A 21362-nucleotide genomic window follows, 5' to 3' on the forward strand; every position below is an offset into this window, starting at 1 on the left:
AGTCCTTTAACACAATTTAAATTCTAATTCAGATTTTATGAAGCAAATAAAAAATAAAACACTCCAGTGTGCAGACAATCAGGCACCAGCAGCATCATCTAAGTTTTAGTATCTTTCTGAGAGTACTAATCTGAATCTGAATGCACTGCTACGTCACACAACTGTCATGATAAATTAATGACATAAATTAAATGACATAAATATGCAGTCATATAGAAGCTCTGTTTCTAGGGTCTTTTTGTTATGACCATATCTTAGTACTTCTGTAAACAGCATAACTTAGAATCAGAGAAAAGAGAATATGCAACAAGGTCAAATTTATACAGCTCCAAAGATCTCCTACACCTCCCAACATGAAAGGAAATGAGCTCTGTGGAACTTTAGTTGGGAGTAACTTGAAATAATGAGATATAAACACAGCAGAGATGCATCCCTAACAAGCCAACTGGGTGTGACCATTACAGTATGTCGCCAGTTCTTCCTTGAAGTGGAAATTTAAAGTTAATTGCTGTTCGTATAATTGTGTGTTATGTCTAGATAGCAAAACAAACACTGTTTTAGAGCATTAATTCTTTTGACTTGTGGATGAATTTGAAAAAAATCATCGCTACTTTTTGTGCATAACTTTTGCTTGTTTTGTGTTATCCAGGATGGCAGGAAGACTCTTGAGAACCAGGTGAAGAGGCTCGAGATTGTTGAGCGCCGGGAGGCCAAACTGAAGGATGAAATCCAGAGCAAGGGCCAGCAGGTTCAGCAGATGGCAGATAAGATTCTGGTAACCCACCTTTCATCTTTCGAGCAGAGCAAAATGAAGAAGGAGGTGTGAAATAAACAGAACTCATTGTCATCATTGCAAAAGAAGTGCAAATTTACATCTAATATTTTTACATATGCAGTGCTCAGACACTCCAGATTTTTTATTTTAATTGCCTTACAGCTGTGATACAACCAGCGCTTTGAATCCGTTTACATCACCAGACTGTGTGTGATCAGATCTCGCTCTAACTTTTCCAATAGTTTTGTTGCACCTGTTATGAGAAATTACTCCTTTATTTCCATTATTTTCTGCATTATCAGCGTCTGAACTGTGTGCCTGAGATGAAAGTATTAAGCATATCCACTCGGAGCTGACAAAACCATTTCAAACAGACAGTTTAGAGGACTGTGAATCATGAGCTTTTGCCTCACAGCGATTATAGGGAAATTAATATGAGCAAGCACAAAATACATGCAGTCATCTGAAAAAAAAAAAGTTTTTACAAGACTCTTTGGTGTCCCGTGGAAAACTAAGAACACCTCGTACTATTCATATGAATTAACAGGGTGAGTGCATTTGCTGATAACCGACCGCATCATTCACATTAAGTGATGATCAGGAAGTGTGAGCACCTCCATAAAAGCAGTTTTTTGCCATGTTGCTGATCTGGATGATTCATGTGTTTATTGTCACAATGCCATAACAGTCCCCTGAGTGTGAATATTACGCAAATTCATATATTGTGCACTGCAGATTCACCTGAAATCAGACCGTGCAGTGCTCAGGAACAAAACCAAAAGCTGACAGCACAATTTGAAAAAAGACTGATCACATAGGGAGCTGGAGAAACCACAAGACATCTGAAACAATGTACTTTGGGCAGATGAGACCAAAGATGACGTTTGGCCATGATGCTCGACACCACGTTTGGCAAAAACCAAACACGGCATATCAGCACAAACACCTTATACCAGCTGTCGAGCACGGCGGTGAGCAGTGATGATTTGGGCTTGCTTTGCACTTACAGTGCACACAGAGTTCTTGCAGACCAAGAACTCTGTGTGCCAAATTATTCTAGATTTGAATGTGAGTGTCATGAAACCTGTGTGGCAGGCAGGAGATGAGGACTCAAAGTGCAGGACTCAGACTCAGGGGATGAACTCAAAATCACAGCTTTATTTGCTGGTCACAGAAAAACGAGCATACAAAGTAAACTAAGCTAAACTGGGAGAAATCAGAACTGACGAGACAAGGGAGCAAAGTAGGATACACTCACATGAGACACAGACCTTCAAAGTAAAACAGGAAGACGCAAACTAGACTAGGGGAGACAGAGCAACTAAGAAACACAGACAATACCAACAACAAAGAGACACAGAGGGCAGCTACTAAATACTCAGAGAACTAAACAAATTTCAAGAAAACCAAACTAAGACACTAAAGAATAAGCTGGGACAACAAAGAGAACTAAGAACATAATACAAAAAACTCAGAGGCACAAGAAACTCAAAACACTGGGTCACTGACCCAGGACCGTGACAGTGAGCCCATTTCTCTGAAGCTAGGTAAATGGTAACTGGACTGGCTTTTCTACTCTACCTGAGTGCTCAAAGTGCTTTAACTCATTCACACAAGCACTTAAATAGTTTCTGTCTTTCTAACTAACATTCACATGCCAGTGGATGCGTTGGAGACCAACTTGAGGTTAGTATCTTCCCAAGGATATTTGAGATGCAGACGGGAGCAGCCATTGATCAATACACCAACCTTCCCATTAGTAGACGACCTGCTCCACCTCCTGAGCTACAGCCACCCGTCGACCAAAACTTGTTCATGTAACAGGACAATGATGCCAAACACATCAGCAAATTTCTAAGAGAGAGGCTGAAAAAAACAGTCAAGGTTTAGTAATGATCTAGTCATGATCAATCTGATTGAAATGTTATACCTCAAGAGAGCTGTGCATTAATGGATGCCTGCAAACCTCGACAAACTGGAGCAACGCCTTAAGGAAGAGTGGGCCACAATTCAACCATAACGATCTGAAAGACATACAGAAAGTGATTATTTCAAGTAATTGCTGCTAAGGGTAGATCTATAAGGCACTAAATTATGGGCATGTTGTGTTGTGAAAACGTTCTGGTTCCCGTGTCTGCTTGTGACAATCAATAATAAAAGAAGTCCCTTTTAAAACTCTGAGAGAGTCACAAAGTTTCTCCGTTTACTTTTGATTAAAAAGAAGTCATAGAAATTGACCTTTTGCAGCAGTGTGTGTGAGGTCCACCTGTGCATTTCCTGCTGCGTCTCAGCCAAAACCTGTGCTATTAATAAAGCCCAAAAAAGAGAGGCGCTGACGCTGGACTCATTGATATAAATGACTTTGTGTTACTTGAGCTCCTCTACATCCATAGTAACAAAGACAAGGAAATTTTACACTGTAATCATTGCATTTTAATACTAATCTTTCTCCTTTATTGTATGAAGGATTAAAAAACAGCTGTGTGTTGGTGATTGAATCTCTCGCTGACTACCAAACACCACAATCAACCAGAGCAGAGCTAAATAAACAGTTGTTATAATTACATCTCAAAACTCTCAAAACCTGCTGGTGAGCAGCAGGAGCCATCACTGATTGTGATTAGGTGTTAGTGATTTTGAAGTCCTTTGCACTGCCTCTAACAAATGTGTGAGTTTTGTGATGAAATGCTTTATGCATTACCTTTATGCCAGAAATGATGGCTACTTTAGCGTTTGCGAGCATGGCTGCTGATGTCAACATGAAGCAAGTGACCTATTTGTATTTCGTGTAGGAGCTGGAGGAGAATTTGCGAGAGACTCAAGCCACAGCCCAGCGCCTGGAGACTCATCTGAAACAGAAAGAGAAGCTCTACGAAGACAAGATAAAGGTTCGATTTATAAATATGTACACACAATCATATACGCAGACCCACTGGTTTGATGTAAAACACCATGCAGAAATGTCCTGATAGACTTGCTGGAAGTGCTTTGTCTAGTGGTCGTGCCTTAGCCGGGGTGCTGGGAAGAGCAGCAATATGTCATATTCAAATTCATATTTTACCCTGTTAAGTGATATCCCGGCTATGGGTCTGTGGGTTGCCTGGCATTGAGCAGGTGCTAGAGGCCCAGATGAAGGCGGACATGGCCGATAAGGAGATGCTGGAGTCGAGTCAGAGCAAATATGAGGAGGAGGTGCGGGAGAAGTGCAGCATCATCAGTGAACAGAAGGCGGTAAGAACTGACCAGCTTGGGAGCACTATTTCAGGCGTATTTTAATATTTATCACACTGACATAGATTTCATGTTTGGAATAATGATTGTATAATTAAAAAGCACAAAAATCACCCCATTTAAACCTCTGATAGGAAGACCAAACTAAATGTTTGTTAAGCGTATGTTACAGCTTCCACATTTTCTTTTCAGACAATAAATGCAATGGACTCAAAGATGAACAGTCTGGAGCAGAGAATTGCTGAACTATCTGAGGCCAACAAACTAGCAGCTAACAGCAGTATCTATACCCAGAAAAACATGTAAGTACCCCAACACAAAGCATTGTTATTGTGCTCCATAATAACAATAAAATACAATAATAATACAATAGATACAAATATGCTTGTAAGCTTGTCCTTTTATTGGGCAGAGTGAAGCTGCAGCTTGTGCGCAATAATATCTTGAAGGTACTTAATTCTGACCTTGCTGTTGCTACATAGCCTTCTATTTAACCTTTTGCACATTTCGATGTTTTGGCTTGCAAGGAAAGCCCAAGAGGAGATGATCTCAGAGCTTCGCCAGCAGAAGTTCTACTTGGAGTCTCAGGCCGGGAAGCTGGAAGCTCAGAATGCCAAACTGGAAGAGCATCTAGAGAAAATGACTCAGCAAGAGCAAAGCAATAAGAGCCGCGTGCTGGAGCTGGAAACCAGGCTCCGAGAGGTGAGGAGACATTAGAACAGGTGCAGGATATCTCTGCTGATAGATGGTGGTGGATTTTCCAACTGTGTGACAACACTTTTCTTTGTATTTGCTCTGTTCCCTGTCTGTTTGTCACAGCACCATCCGCTTCATAGAGTCTTTTATTTCTATGCTTTATTTTGTACATATGAAGTAATCTTAGTTAATAATATATTGACTAATTATAGAGTATCTGCACAGATATTTTATCAAAGCATAAAAGGCATTTTTAAACATTAAATAGACAAAGCTGTGCAGTAAACCTCTTCCATCTGTGTTGATCTGGCTCCATGTAGTATAAACACACTTGCGTGGAACTGTGTTCCTAAGTGTATATTGAGGAAATAATTATAGTGTAGTATATATATCGTGACCTCTTGGGGAAGCAGGTGGTGCATATAAAATAGTTGTTTGGTAATATATGGACATTGAAAAGGTAGGGACCATTTGATGTACAGTGCATATTATGATATATGGAGTTTGGGACCCAGTAGCATAATGTAGGATACGTCCAGATGAACAGAATCAACTTTTTGGGATTTAGGATACAGGATATTTTCTACAGTACTCCATTTATCTCCATAGTAGCTTGTAATTTGAATTTCCCCGGGCCATAAAAGTCTCACTTGCTATTGTAAAGTCAGATGTTACAAAAAGTGAAGCCTAATAACTCAAGGCAGTCAGACATGTGTCAGGTGTAATGCTCTCACACCGAAGTGATGTCAGCATGTGTCTGACTGCGCTGGGGATGAATCGCCTCCTCCTCCTGATCCTGGTCTTTCTGTCTGCTTTTGTAGATTGGGCTGGAGCATGAGGAACAAAAGCTGGAGATTAAACGTCAGGTGACAGAGCTGACCCTTTCACTTCAAGAGCGTGAATCTCAGATCAGCAACCTGCAGGCAGCTCGCCATGCCCTGGAAAGCCAGCTGCAGCAGGCTAAGACCGAGCTGGAGGAGACCACTGCAGAGGCCGAGGAGGAGATAACTGTGCTCAGAGTAAGAGAAATGGAAAGGAAAAAAAGTAGCGAAGATGCTGTCTCATTGATGTTGTGTAATGTAGGCAGTAATATCTGTCCCTGCATCTCTCCTGTCATTCCTCCTAGGCACACAGAGATGAAATACAACGCAAATATGATGCCTTGAGAGACAGCTGCGCGGTAAGCTGCTCACACCCTTATTTCTGTCGTTCGCTCTTTACAGGAATAAACAGCTCTTCTGGCACCGAACACCAGCTGAATCATCGCACTAGAAGTAGCCTCGTTTCGGTCCATATGTGTTTCTGTCACTCTTGGATGAATTAAAATTTAAAATCATTTGACTCCGTGTCACTTTTAACACCTTCCCCGTTTCATCACGTTTGTCTGCCTTGTTGGTGATCTTTATGGAGATGTAAAGCTGACTGCATAAATGTGCATCCTTAAATATGAGCAGGTCTCCACCCTGTTTTCAAAACATTATGTTTCTGGTCAAAGTGAGAGTTGTTATTCCAGATACAATTTTTACAGTAATATTAGACTAACTCTCAGAACTGTTTGTTGTTTTCATGGCACCATTGTGCGCATTAACACAGAAACTAAGTGAACCAAAGTTAGCCCTACTGAATCAGAAAATAATGCCCTCTATTCGGTGATCATTGCTATTTGGGAGCTCCAATTTTTTTAATATATTTATTTGCTTTACGTTGTTATGAATGAACATTTCCTGGTAACTCTTTGGTTTGCTAACACAGGATCTTGTGACATGTGACTAACCTTGCGAAATTATGTTGTCATTTTTCAGGTATTTAGGTGCCGTCAAGTTTATGTATTTTGAATAAATACCAAAACCGTCACAGTCTTCCTTTATCCCATTGCCCTACTTTTGAGATCCTCCCACTCACAAACTGTTCAGAAAGCGACAACCATAGATTTAGCTGGCCAGTATTCAGGCAAGCACAGCCAAATTCAGCAACAAGCAGAGCTTGAAATGCCACTCTATTTTTTGCCCTGCTGACTTGCCGTGTTGGTTGAACCATTAGTCTGTGGAGCATTTTGGAGGAGAACAGGATATCTGGACAACTGTGAGCCAAAGTGTCATTTAATTTAGTGAGGTCTCCCGGAAATTATTAATGCATTATGGTGTGCGTTTTGTATTATGAGAGCACTGTAGCGACTAGTCACCGGATGTGGGAGCTCATGATGTTTTCACTGCTTTATGATCTTTTAAAAAAATCTGTATTCATTGAGGTTCATAGCATATCTTCACTTTTTTAACATTGTAGTTAATCAATATGTTAAATATGTGTAGAAACTGTATATTATAGGATTATAGCTGAAGCCATCATGGGTGTGTTAGACTGCTGTGGGCAATGTTTAAAACTGATAAAGACTGCAAATTCATTGGATGTAGTTATATATTGCCTGCATATCAGCATTGCATTTACACACTACAGCATTCACACTGCTCACTGAAAGAAAGATCCTCTGTGTTTTGTGGCAGAGGTAAACAATAAATGATATGTTAATTTTAATCAGTGAAAGTGTGTGACAGCCACAGATTTCACAAACAGCACTGAGCAGTTTGTATTCAGCAGCGTTGAGGATGCAGATCTAGATGTGATTTACCTTAGCTGTTTAAGTTGCTCTATAGATTTGGTTGACAGATGATTGGAATAGATTGCCAGATCACCGCTGCACTCATTCCACTGTTGACTTCTAGCCTTGCCTTAAGAATTTAGTCGCTGCTGTCAGTCCCCTGCCGAAAGGGAGCAGAAGCACTGAGTCAGTACAGAACAGGCAGCTAATTTATGTACTTAAAAGCTTTGCCTCTTCCCCCCTGCCACCTTGACGTTCTGTGTGGTCCCCTTGTTCCCACAAGAGCTGAGAATAAGGGGCTTTTAACAGACAGCCTCGTATAACCCTCATCTCTTTACAGTGTGCACTGTAGTCATGGCTGATTAAGGGAACAGACCGATGCTGATGAAATGATTATTCTCATTCTGAATGCTACTTGGGTTGAAACAGCAGCGTCGAAAAATGATTACTGCATTACATCACTAACCCAGATATCTGCATCATGTAATCATGCAGCAGTAGAGTTGAGATTGTGTGGGGTGTTGGGTCAGCTGTTATTGTGGAGGAGCAACGATCTGAGCATTATATGCACAACAGCACCAAAACTTTTTCTTATGTGCGAATTGTAAAATTAACATTTTTATTACTTTTCCCGAACATCCAGGGATTCTGCTTTTACAGTGTAGGTACACACTGCCTTTGGAGCAACAAAAACACCGTGTAAAGTGTCACATTACAGGCTTATAGTATTATACACAAATGCAGCAAAAGGTTTTGGGTTTTTGGGGGTAGTTGCAGATGGATACTGTGTGTGTATTCAGCCATTTAAATGTGAAATATGAATGTTCCCTTTACTCTGTAGGTGATCACAGACCTGGAGGAGCAGCTGACAACATTGACTCAGGAGAATGCAGAGCTTAACCGTCAGAACTTCTACCTGTCCAAGCAGCTGGATGAGGCCTCTGATGAGAGAGAAGATCGACTGCAGCTCAGCCAGGATGTGGACAGGCTGCGTCGGGAGGTGGCCGACCGTGAAATGCACCTTAACAACCAGAAACAGGTGCTGACTTCTGATGATGGCGTACAGTCCTAAAATGCAGATGGGTTTGTGAACCCTGAATAAAAACAGAAACTTAGTTACCAGAAAGCACACTGAACCTCTACTGTTAGCCCAGAGAGATTCAAGAGGCTTGTTGAATCTCTTGTTAGGGTTTCACCTGACTCAGGATGGGGCTTTAGAGGGCAACTACACAGGCCACTCACATTTCACCACATGCAGTAATACATTACTTTTTGTTGTTATTTTCCACTACAGTAAACATTAATATCTATTATTCTTAAAAATAAAACCCTAATTTCAAAAAAGGTCTAAAATCGGAATAAAAATGCAACGATTTGCGATTCTCATAAACACATATTTCATTCACAGTGGGAACATAGAAATAAAGAAATGGTTTAAAATGACAAAATGTAAATAATCACTCATTATGAATTTGATAGCAGAATGCATATATAAACACTGGGTCAGGAGGCATGTTTATCACTGTGTGGCATTCCCTCTTATTTAAACATTAGTCTGTAAATCACTGCGAGCAGCTGCTGGACTTTTGAATGAGAAAACTCATCCAACTGTTGTGTGATGTAGGATCCTTTGCTCAGCGGTCCTGGGTCTACTTTGTTGTGTTGTTTGTTTCTTGAGCCCCAAATCTTTTCAAGCCTGTATACAGCTTTTAGCACTGATGGTGCCTTTCCAGATGTCCAAAGACATAGGCAGTGATGCCCCCCATAATAAGCTGAATGGTCCCTCTCCTCTTAAATCTAGTTGATGTGGCGTCCATATTTTCCAAAAAGAATTTAAAAGTTGGGTTTGTCTCACCACAGAACAGCTTTCCACTTTGCCTCAGTCTATTTTAAATGAGCTTTGGACCAGAAAAGAGAACATTTGTGGAAGTGTTTCAGAATCATGTGTTTTTTTATTGGTAAATGGACTCATTCTTATATAGCACTTTTCTACTCAATCTGAGCACTTCCATAAGGCCTTTTCCCCCAAGTGCTTCCTATCTAATGTTCACATACATTTATACTCTGATGGACGCATCTGAGAGCAACATGGGGTTAGTTTATTGCCCAAGGATATGTGCCAGACGCACAGATATCCTCGTGTTGGTGTTGTTCCCACATCATCATAATAAATGTTGTTCCAGGTTCAACATTGCAAGTGACCAATCACATGGTTGTGACATCATACGTTTGCGACTTCGGAAAAAAACGTGTTAAACAAAAAATCTACTTAACTTGCAAGAAACCGCCTCTGTCCACCGATCCAGCAATTTGAATTCTTTGCATTTCATACTGTTCTTTAATAAACGGTAAGCATTATACATATTGTCCTTGCAACATTGGAATTTCATAAATGAATGAATCGCTTAGCTTGCAAAAGTATGACGTCAAACAATGTGATTGGTCACTTGCGATGTTGAACCTGGAACAACATTTATGATGATGATGTGGGAACAACACCAACACGAGGATATCACCAGCCTTCTGTTTGGTAGGTGATCTGCTCTACCACCCGAGCTACAGCCTCCCCTAATGCTGTTTCTTGTGAGGGCCCAGAGATCGCAGGCATCCAATATTAATTTTTGGCCTTGTCCTTTGTCCTCAGAGGTTTCTTCATATTCTAAGAATCTTTTGATGATATTATGTGCTGCAGATTATTCAGGAGAAATTGTTGCATAGCTTTTTGCAGATTGATGTCTCTAAGATGATCTTTTCGTACCCAGTTTTGTTTTGACCTGTTGCTGATTAACCTAAATACTTGCAAAATGTTTAATTTTAGTACCACTTCCATTTTTTTCGATGTTTTATTGCCCCCATCTCAACTTTGAAATAGCTGTTTCCATCAAATTAAAAATGAGCTATAATCTTTCATGAACTAGTAAAACATCTCAGTTTAAACATTTGATATATTTTCTGTTTTCTGTTGTGAATGAAATCACAGTATGCTGTTTTCATTTACATTTTACACAGACTGGATGTTCCTTTGGTGCTGGGAAAATTGTTATATGCAGGAACAACCCAGCTGGTATTTTTTATTACTTACCAGCAGATTTATTAGCTTCTGACACTGAATTTCCTGCTCAAAAGAAAAAGTCAGGCAGGTTCAAATCAAATAACTGTTTACTAAGCTCGGGTCAGTAACAGGAAGTCTGTCAGAGAAGGCGTGAGCATCAGATGAAGAGCAGCAAGCAAAACTACATGTACAGACAGGAACACTGTATTAGGCACAGGGAACACTAGACAACAATAACATGACAACCAGATGTGAAATAAAAACAGATTTTACTGCAAAGCAAGAGCACGAATCAGATAAGCGAGAAAGAAAAACACAAGCAAAACTCAGATAAAGTGTGAAGTCTGCATTCATTCTCTATATCATTTTGCACGGGCGGCCAGTCACTCAGCAAATAAACACATAAAGAGTTGACATCTGAACCCAGCATTTAGAGTCAGTCACTCCGCCAACATGCCACCGCTTTTGTGTGGCATGAAAGTTGAAGTCTGTGAGAAAACATCATTTTCTGTTTTCTAAAACACTTGTATTCCTTCCTCTTATTCAAGTTTCTTCACCCTGCCCACTTCCCACTCACAGTCAGACAGGAGCTTTTCACTTACACTCACATTATTTGATATCTCCACAACACCTGTGACAGGTGACCTAGACATCGCTCTCAGCTCCGAGAGTGCCAAGGGTAAATCAGGCAGCCGAAACACTGGAATAATTTTATTATTGTTATGCGTCGTATTCTCAACGCAGTGAGAAAGAGAGATGGAGAGAAAGAGAGAGGAGGCTGTGTGATGGTGTGTTGCCCCTGTGGGAGGATTTGTGTGTGGGTGTCCAGTAGCGCTCTCAGTCCTGCTGGTTGCGTAACCACCGATGGAAGTCATAGACGAGGGATGGGGTGGTGTGTGGGAGGGATGTGTCATCCCCATCACTCCCAGGTCGTGTCAGCTGTGGAAGCATTGGACTTCAGAGGGCCGTGGTGTTGCTGCAGCACCGGCAGAGGCTATATTTGTCTCCCCATGCTTTGTCTAAAGGAGTCTGTTGTAAGACATTAAACATGGAGCTTTGTGTAGGCCTGGTGAAAAATATAGGAAAACATTTCGAGGCATGAAAATAACTCCACTCAAAAGAAGGTTCAAATAGTCATTTACATGGAACGTTAGTTGTCAGACTTCATGTATATTATTTAAACAGTTTGTGAGTGCCTGGCTCTAGCATTGTGGTTTCTTTTTAACAGATTGTGAATGACAATGACAATTAGTTTTTTGCATATTTGTTACACCTACATTTTTCCAATCATCAGTTTTTGATACCCAGTGCCCGATGGGTGACGTGATACCCACGTTTGTGAATATGATAACTCAAGAACAAGGCAAATTACGATTTTCAAATTGATACCGTTGGTGCACCTACTAAAAATCTCTGATAAGTTTCAATCTCAGTAATTTTGACTTCAAGGTCAGGCTTAATATTTTATGAAAATCACCTAGGATGTTCACATTTATATCATAAGTGCATCTGCTGAGACAATTAGATATAAAATGCTGTTTAAATTCTAAATTCATTTTTAAGGGAAAAAAGCTCTCTAACCTTCCTGTTCCAATGTGAAAAAGTAATTAATAACTTAATATAACTGGATGTGCCACTCTTGAGAGCAAAAACAATCAAGTGTTTGTTATTCTTGGATTTCACATCGCTGTGGATGAATTTTGGCACACTCTACTTTGCAGAATTAAATTTTTATTCAGCCACATGGGGGGATTTTTCATCATGAAAGGCCTGTTTAAGATCGCCCTAAATGATGTCAATCTGATTAATGTCTGGACTTTGATTCGGCCAATCTAAAGCCTTCATTTAGTTTTGGGTTTTGAGTCATTCAGGAGGTGGACTTGCTGGTGTGCTTCGGATCATTGTCCTGCTTCGTGAACCAAGTGTGCTTGAGGTTCAGAGCATGAACTGATGGACATTCATTCTCTATAAGACTTTTATGGTAGAGAGCAGCATTCATGCTTCTGCTCTTTACTGTAATTCAATACAGACCTGGATGGAGTATTTAATTACGACCGTACAGGCAGCAAGCAGCAAAACAGCCCCAGACTATCACACTACCACCACCAGGAGGTAGTGTAGGAGTGATGTTCTGTGAAATGCTGTTATTTTTATACCAGTCAAAACCTTCCTAAAAACATCAACTTTTGTCTCATAAGTCCAAAAGTTTTACGGATCATCACATGTTTTTGGCAAATGTGAGACGAGCGTTTGTGTCCTGTTTGGTCAGAAGTGTTTTTCTCTGTGGAACGCTCCCATACATACTTTGCTGAACCTTAACTGAAGCGAGTGAGATCTGCTGTTCTTTAGCTGTGGTGTTTGGATCTTTTGTGACCTCCTGGATGAGAATAGCTCTCACAGTGGTTCACTGGAGTCCTAAAGCATTAGAAAGGCTTTGTAAACCTTTCTAAGCTGATAGATTTCAGTTACTTTGTTTGACTTTAAGTGATTTCTTGATTCAACAGCTCTGGCAGTAATCAGACCTGGGTGGGGCCAGTGAAATTGAATGCAGCTGTCCAACAGATGTGATTAGTTACAGTTAATTCATGATTTAACAGGGAGGGGCAATTACTTTCTCCAGGTAGGATTGGATAACTTTTTTTCCCCATAGTAAATGAAGCACCGGTCCCCAACCTTTTTTGCACCACAAACCGGTTTATGTCTGACAATATAATAATATAATAAAAACCAAAATAAAACAGTACTGGTACCAAAAAAAAAAGAAGATTTATTCATAACACATGGGAAAAGACCCAGGGAAACCGAGTTAATGATAAAAACAATTAAAAAATAACAATAAAAACCCTGAAAACCATAAATTTCCCACCTGAGCCTCAACTCTGTACCAGTTCGTGGCCCGGGGGGTTGGGGACTGCTGCTTACAGTATAGTAAAACCATAGCTGGGAATTTAAATGGCACCAGCTTACTTCCAGTTTCGCATTCTTACTAGAGTTGCTTTCCCACAGTCCTACAGTTTAAACAATCTTTATTTATCTTAAACTGAGTCTTGGTGCATCCACTCTGTTAATTGATTAATTCTTAAACAAGCCATTTTGACTCTTGTCAACTTTCTTCTGATTGGCAGCCTCTTGTAAACAGAAGGTTTGAACAGTGGGTGGGCGTGGCTTCTGGTTTCAAAAAAACAGAACTGTGTGCCTGGGCTGAACATTTTAAAGATGTGCCCTCTTGACGACCTCAAACAGGTCAAAAACAGTCTGAAACGTTCTCATCTGTTCACCAGAATCTTGAGACTCTGAAGACCACGTGTACCATGCTGGAGGAACAGGTCATGGAGCTGGAGACTATGAATGATGAACTGCTGGAGAAGGAGAGACAGTGGGATGCCTGGAGGTCAACACTGGAGGAGGAGAAGAACCAGGCTGAGCGGAGGACCAGAGAGATCCAGAGACTCTTAGACACTGAAAAACAGAATAGGTGACCACCACAAGATGTATCACTGTAACTGTGGGTGTTAACTAATGAATCCTAAATAGCCAAAATGTTTTCCTCAATGTTCTGTTTCTATTTTGCTTGTAATTTTCTTGCTACTATGAAAACAGTCTAGAGCACATTAACTTATATTCAGTGCACCTATAGTTGCCTCAAAGAAACGTTAGTATATTTATTTCTGCACATTGCAATAGTCCAGTTATGTAATCTTGCCACAAGACCTTTAAGAAGGCTTATCAGTTTCTTATTTCATCAGCAGAGAAAACTATTTTTGCTCTAAGTATTTCTCTTGCTATCAGTGTTGGATAAAGCTCCCTTCGCCTACACGCACTGGATTCGACAGGCTTTGCCGTATTGTCTAGGGTCTGTCAAAGCAGGAATTCTAGGTAAAATAGGAAATGATTTTCTGAGTTGCCTGGAACAGTGGAAAGTGTTGAAAATTAGGTAAACTTTAAAGCATTCAAAAACTGAAATTACATTTTTAGTGGTGTGTTTTTCTCTATCCAGAACCACACGACTTTACCCCAAACAAACCATTGAGTGAAACAGCAATATGAACATTACGAAATACTTTAGTCAGTTTGTTTCAAAGAGCCTGTAAACACATAATAGATGAACTTGAAGAGCATGCACTTGAAGGCTGAAAAATAACTGGCACTAACTTTTCTCCGATCCAGGCTCCGTGCAGAGCAGCGCAGCACCGAGTCTCGGCAGGCTGTGGAACAGGCAGTTAAAGAGCACAAAGCTGAGATCCTGGCCCTGCAGCAGGCCCTCAAAGACCAGAAACTCAAAGCCGAGAGCCTTGCAGACACTGTACGCATTTTCACACTCCTGAATAGCATCTGTTAAGTTTTGTGTAGTTAGCAGACATCGCGGCAAACTCTTCCTTTTCATTCCTCAGCTGAATGATCTGGAGAAGAAGCATGCCATGCTGGAGATGAACGCCCGCAGTTTGCAGCAAAAACTGGAGAGTGAGAGAGAGCTGAAGCAGAGGCTGCTGGAAGAGGCACAGTGTTTCATTATTTTCACAGAGCCACTGATCTGATCGTTTTATTACACTTTTATTACAGACATATGGTCAAAACCGGAAAATAAGTCGGTTCTATTTTTCAGAAATTCATAGCAGTAATAATAATAATAAACCTTTCTGTCGCTAAACCTTTCACGCTGAAATCAGTTGTAAGAAGTGTGTGTGGCTTAGTAAAGACATTCAGAGGGTGATGTAAAGGTGCTTTATCTCCACAGCAAGAGAAGCTGCAACAGCAGATGGATGCCCAGAAGACCCACATATTTCGTCTGACCCAGGGGCTGCAGGACGCTTTGGACCAGACTGACCTGTTGAAAACTGAAAGGACTGACCTGGAATACCAGCTGGAGAACATCCAGGTGCTGCTACACACATACATGCACACGCCTACTAAAGAGAAATGAAAAAAACCCACACATGTAGGAACCATGTGAGTTTTAAATCACTGCAGGTACATGTACGTTGCTGGACTGTGTCATTTTCAGTCTTGTTTCTCCCCCACTGTTCTGAGCCACATGTATGTGCACACATACTATTTGTTTTACAGCACACAACTCCCTCCCCTACTTTCTGTCTCTGTCAACCTCTCTGTATGAAATGAAGTACTTGAGGAGAAATTCATGGCAGTAGTGATGTTCACTTAGCTCCACCTGCAGGCTGTATACTCTCATGAGAAGGTGAAAATGGAGGGAACCATTACCCAGCAGACTAAGCTCATAGACTTCCTCCAGGCCCAGGCCCACGGTGGCTCCAAGAAGAAAAAGGTCAGATGGGATTAAATATCTCTCTCTCTCTCTCTTATCTTATCTTTCTTTTTCTTTTTGTTCATTTCTGGGCTCATTTCTTGTGTTTCTCCCTGTTTGTGTTTGCTTGTGTGCGTCTCAGGGTCTCTTTGGACGTCGTCGGGAGGACCTGTTGGCCGCCATGGCTGCTCAGGCTCAGTCTCAGGGTCAGACTCAGACTCAAGGCCAGGCTTCCCCTGTGCCTGCCATCCAGCCGGTGCCTCTGCAGTACAGCGACATGAAGGCAGCTCTAGACAAAGAACGTTCTCGTTGCACAGAGTTAGAAGATGCTCTGCAGAAAATGAGAGCAGAACTGCGAGCACTGAGAGAAGAAGGTGAGACTGCCCTGCGCCAATCTGTGGACTCCAATTTACACTCTGTTGTTCATTTATAATCATCAGTAGAAACTTGAACTAAGAATTTTTAAAAATTTTACTCAAAAAAAAATACTCAAAGTTAGTCTTTCCAACCCAGCTCTGCAGTATAAGGACCACGGAAGTTCTACAAACCCAGCCACAGCTCGGCAACAGATAATTATGTCTGCCATGGTGAAGTCTCCTGAGCACCAGCAGGGCCCCACCAACCTTGCACCCTCCAACTCTGGACGGAGGAAGGACACTCCCACACCCGAGGGTAAGGGAAGGGTGATTTTCATAGTAGCTCAGTGTGTTTTTTTAATCCAATGGCACAAACATGCAGGCTCACAGGAGATGCATAGAGGAGAGTGAGGTAAGATGAGCCGGCAGGTTTGTTATCTCATTTAGGCAACCATTCATAATTTTTGTCATGTGATTTTTTCTTCTTTTTCACCTTGCTGTGTAAGGAAGAACTATTTAAGAAGACGTGTAAAAAGCTCAAGTCAAAGCCTTTTTGGCAGCTGTGTATGTACTGTGTAGAAACATGTGAAGGAGTCAGTAAAGTGCTCTAGTTCACTCTAGTATAAGTGTGAGAAACACTGTGGTTGTGGTGTAACATGGGAAAGTGGTAAGCTGTGCTTACATCAAGTGAGATATTTGAGGCTTAAACTCGTTTCCATCATACCAGTGAGCAGATATTATTGTTCTCATTTTAGACGCGCTGTAGCCCGAGCACTATCATGCAGCATAATTACAGAAGAAAAAGAAACACAGGTCCCCTGCACCGCTATCTTTCAAACCTAGAGTATCTGCAGAAGTATACAGTATTGCATGCAGCAAGATTCTGAGCTCCTAGTGCTTGTTCTTGTTTGCTATTTTGAATAATGGTCAGCACAGCAGGTGCAATGGTTAGCACTGTCGCCTCACAGCAGGAAAGGACTTGATTTGGGCCCCCATGCATGGAGCCCGCATGTTCTCCTTGTGTCTGAGTGGGTTTCCTCTGAGCAATCTGTTGTCCTCCTACAGTCCAAAGACACGCTGTATACTTTAACTGGTAATTTTAATTGGATGTCGAAGTATATAGAATAAAGCATTGCGTAAATGTGTCTTGTTGTCACATTGATACAGTTCAGGCAGTTTTCTTCATCTCTCAAAACTGTGGACAAGTTGTACTCGTATTTATTTCATTATCACCAATAATATGAGTAGAATTGGGGATTTGATTATTTAATTATTAGTTTTTTGTAACTATATTTTTCAGACAGCTGTTAAATCTTCTTACAGTCACACTAGATCAATTTTGGGGGGTTGACTTGATCCCAAAGACCAGTCGTTTTTTGGTTGTCTATTTAAGTGAGGCACAACCGATAGGTATCATATGACTTGAGTGCAAAATGTCTTATCTCTTAGCTGACTCTCCTCTACTGCCTCTGCAGCACACACCTCACATTCAAAGGTTGATTTTTGAAGCTCTTACTGTCTCTTCTTTCACACACCTTTCAGAGGGAAGGAGGGTCACTTTTGAAAGTAAGTCATCCAAATTCATGGTTTCTGCAGCTTGGTCTCTTATCTCTCCTCTACTTTGCTACATCCACATCTTTGACAGGCCAGATTTTAAAAGCTCTGCACTTTTATAGTATAAAATGTCAGATCCAAACAGGTTTGTCAGATGAGGCTGAAGAACCTTCAGTGCAGAGCTTTAGAAATCTGAAGCATTTTATCTTGGTTGCTGAAGCGTGTGATTTGCAGAACCCTTCTACTTTATTTAACTCACTTTATTTCCACCTCAAATTCACATCATATACACAAATGTACCATATTAAAAATGCTGCAATGCAAAAACCACTGTATGCACTTTAAACCCACACTCTGATCTAAAGGTATTATCTAGCCATTTTGTTAGTCAAGGTTACAACAAGAAAAGAAAAGTCTCATATTGCCGTTTTATGTCATAGTGACCTGGTAGTCAAAAACAGAAACAACAGAAGCAAGAAAGGAAAGAAAGAAAAAGATGTACAGCTGTCAGTTACAATAGCAAATCTGATGGACACAAACAGCTTAGAGGCCTTGGGGAACAGACACAGGATCCCTGAGAGCGTCCTGAGTCAGATCCTCTGGGTTCTCTCTGGGATGCCGGATGAGATAACTGTGAATCTGACTTGTTCAGCACCTTTAGCTCATTGTTGTGTTCCTCAAGCTGTTCCTAAACAACTTTGCAGTCTGGGGGAAGGCCATTGCTGTCAGTGGGTGCCATTGCCAATGGGCAGGTGTATTTAGTTTGTAACAGCGCTTACCTTGGAGGTTTAACATCCGCATGAGTGCCAGCTGCACAGCAGTTTGAACACTAATGTATGTGTTTCATGCAAGAGGACCAAAGAAGATGACCAAGTTATTATGATTTATTTTAAATTGCTAGCTCTAATCATAAATAAGTGTAAAATGTACAAATTTTCAAAGTGCTTTTAAGAACTCGTTAATATAGATCAGAATCCAGAAGTGAAGTGATGCAGTTAAAATAAAAAGAACATAAATGCTGAACAGTGTGAACGGTATTACAAGTAAACACGGAAATAAATAAGTCCATAAAGAAGTGATAAGAAGATAAAACACTTTGATCAGTTGTCTGTAAATGTACGTTTGTAATGTAATCTAGATGTAAATGAAAGGTGAGTTTGCGAACATCAGCTCCTTTGATAGAGAACAGTTAAGGGCTCTGATCAGAGGAACAACCCAGCAGCTCGGTTCCTTGGGTCTGACTGTACATTTATAACACAGGTAAAAGCGTGACACAAGTTTAAAATCAGCTGAAATAGCTGGATAAAATAGATAGTATGCAGTAGCAAAACTGAGAGTGATATAGTGTTGTCTCTTTGATTTTGTTAAAAGTCTGGCAGCTGAGTTTAGGACAGACTGGAGGCGGGGGGAAAGACCAAGGCTTTACATTTTACTTAAGTCCAATTAGACTGTGATTTGCCTCCATTCCCCTGCTATTACAATAAAGGTCTAAACAACAGGCCCAGCACTATGTGATGCTAGGATTTCGGAGCTTATACGCATCTATTAGTGAGATATGGCTCTATTGATTATTCCATTCTACTCACTGATTTGGTCTCTTTCATACTTTTCTCATGCAATATCACATTAAGGTAGTTTTGTATGAGAAAAATACAAACGGGGTCATATTCATCAGTAACTTAACAACAATATTCAATAGATACATGAAATAAAGTGCTCACGTTTTTCTTTCTTTCCATGTTGGTTGTACACACAAGATTTGTAAATTTCATACTGATTGACATTATTATATCAATAAGCGCGATCGTTTTGTTGCCATAATCATGACGTGAAAATTTTCAACCATCTTTAATACAGAATGCAGTTCGCTGATGCTGACTGGATAATGCCTTTAAAATGCTGCAGTGTGTGGGCACAAGCAGAGGGACTGACAAAATGAAGAATCTGTTTCAAGCATTTCCGTCTTCAGAGTACTTGCATTAATGCATTTTGCCAAACATGTACCACTCCTTTTGGAAAGCTTTTGTTTTTTTTTGTTGAACTGATCTCATAGATGGTATGGCATGATGCACTGAGGTTTTAAAGCGACCTGACAGAGTAAGACATGCTGGCGCTGCCTGCCCTGACTGTGTTCCCTGCTGACTGTATTCAGAGTATAGCCGTCGCTTGAAGGACAGTCAGAGAGACAGAGAGAGGGAGAGAGAGAGGGTGATGCACCACAACACGCCTCACCGCTTCACAGTGGGACTCAACATGAGAGCTGCCAAGTGTACCGTGTGCCTGGATACTGTGCACTTTGGTCGCCAGGCAGCTACCTGTCTTGGTAAGTTACAGTTGTGCTCACAAGGACTTTCAACTAGACAGTGATGTATACCTTCACATAAACCATATTTTAACTTCTTGCTATATTACATTTTTTTCAATTGTTTACACACATTTTCTGAAAGCACGCCTCATACTGTCAGAACTCTACACACAAATCAAAAAACACACACGCAATGTGCAAAACCCTTCAATTCTCCTGCAAAATGAAACTTTACATTCAAAACAATGTAAATGGAATTTTGTTTTCAATGACACATGAATAGACATTTATAAGAACCAGCACATCAGTGAACACTGATGTGCTTAAAGTCATCATAATGACTTACTGTAAGCCTTTTGCATGGTGTTGCACTTACAGACACACAACATACAACAACAAACTTCTAGTAACATTCCTGATTGGTCCTGGATGGTGTGTCTTCCACCATACGCTCACTTTTTTTTACTGCAGTTCTTTTTTTGTTAAAATGTGAGTACAAGAATAAATGAATGAATAGAAAAATATTATTTTCCTGCAATCTCACAGTGTTTTGCATTTATTTCTGTAGTGTGTAATAGTTGCTAAGTTGTGTTTGCACATTGGCTGGTTTTGTGTGGCTTTTGACATTAGTGGTTGATTCTGAGTAAAGTTAAAATAGCTTTGGGTCAAATGTTTGGTTTTGCAAGACAAGTTAAAGGTTATGTGAGCGTAGGTTGAATTTTACAGTTTGTGTTTTGACACAAAGAGATGAGATTTTATCAAATGTGTTTTAGCAATTCAGAAAAACTGTTTCTTTTCTTTTTTTTCATTTATGTTTTATTGGTTTTCTTGTTTATACAACATATACAACAATACAACTTAATCACAGTGGGGGGAAACGAAACGAAACGAAACGAAACGAAACGAAACAAAACAAAACAAAACAAAACAAAACAAAACAAAACAAAACAAAACAAAACAAAACAAAACAAAACAAAACAAAACAAAACAAAACAAAACAAAACAAACCAGCAAATACAACGAGATTATAAAAAATCGGGCCTCCCATTTTGTACATAGTTCAACCATTTGGACCAGTATTCGTCAAATGAGTCCGCCTGCAACTTTAGCCTAAAAGTTATTCTTTCCATAACAAAAATAGTATCTATCACATCAATCCCTATTTTTCTTCTCCGGGAGCCTCACAGGTCTGCTTGGTCCTCACAGGAGTCGCTGCGTCACTGATCAGACCTTGAGTTTCCACCTGAACCCAACATGAAAGAGAAATCTTCAAAAACAAACTAACACAAACGCCCGTCTCTCACCTCCAAATGTCCTCTGCTGCACACACACTCACACACGGTTCATTATTACCATTATATATATATGTATCTCTATGTACTACTCTGCTTGAAACATTCAGAACATGAATCACTATTATTGCTGGGGCCAGTGATCGTTCTCGTTTATAGTAGGAGTATCCTCATTAAGTCAACGGCGGGTTATGGCATTTTTGGAAGCTACCAACATCACACTGAACAAATATTTATCCGGTTTA

At 40.4% G+C, this 21362-nt stretch overlaps 1 protein-coding gene across 8 annotated transcripts in view; it reads left to right on the forward strand.

Moving 5' to 3' along the window:
• citb (citron rho-interacting serine/threonine kinase b) overlaps positions 1–21362 on the forward strand; it is a 53604-nt gene that overhangs the window by 15204 nt on the left and 17038 nt on the right. For 4 of the 8 annotated variants that reach the window (XM_085181373.1, XM_085181372.1, XM_085181376.1 and 1 more), the window contains 17 exons: positions 650–775; positions 3568–3663; positions 3890–4006; positions 4199–4308; positions 4534–4708; positions 5524–5721; positions 5829–5882; positions 8140–8337; positions 13632–13825; positions 14518–14653; positions 14742–14846; positions 15086–15226; positions 15512–15631; positions 15753–15984; positions 16124–16282; positions 17509–17532; positions 19673–19843. In XM_085181373.1, the coding sequence (XP_085037499.1) occupies positions 650–775; positions 3568–3663; positions 3890–4006; positions 4199–4308; positions 4534–4708; positions 5524–5721; positions 5829–5882; positions 8140–8337; positions 13632–13825; positions 14518–14653; positions 14742–14846; positions 15086–15226; positions 15512–15631; positions 15753–15984; positions 16124–16282; positions 17509–17532; positions 19673–19843 (2356 nt within the window). The remainder of the gene's footprint in view (positions 1–649; positions 776–3567; positions 3664–3889; positions 4007–4198; positions 4309–4533; positions 4709–5523; positions 5722–5828; positions 5883–8139; positions 8338–13631; positions 13826–14517; positions 14654–14741; positions 14847–15085; positions 15227–15511; positions 15632–15752; positions 15985–16123; positions 16283–17508; positions 17533–19672; positions 19844–21362) is intronic. The other 4 variants (XM_085181375.1, XM_085181377.1, XM_085181374.1 and 1 more) reach the window with 3 other exon arrangements.

Source organism: Neolamprologus multifasciatus, chromosome 12 (assembly GCF_963576455.1).
Source record: "Neolamprologus multifasciatus chromosome 12, fNeoMul1.2, whole genome shotgun sequence".
In the NCBI taxonomy this organism is placed as follows: domain Eukaryota; kingdom Metazoa; phylum Chordata; class Actinopteri; order Cichliformes; family Cichlidae; genus Neolamprologus; species Neolamprologus multifasciatus.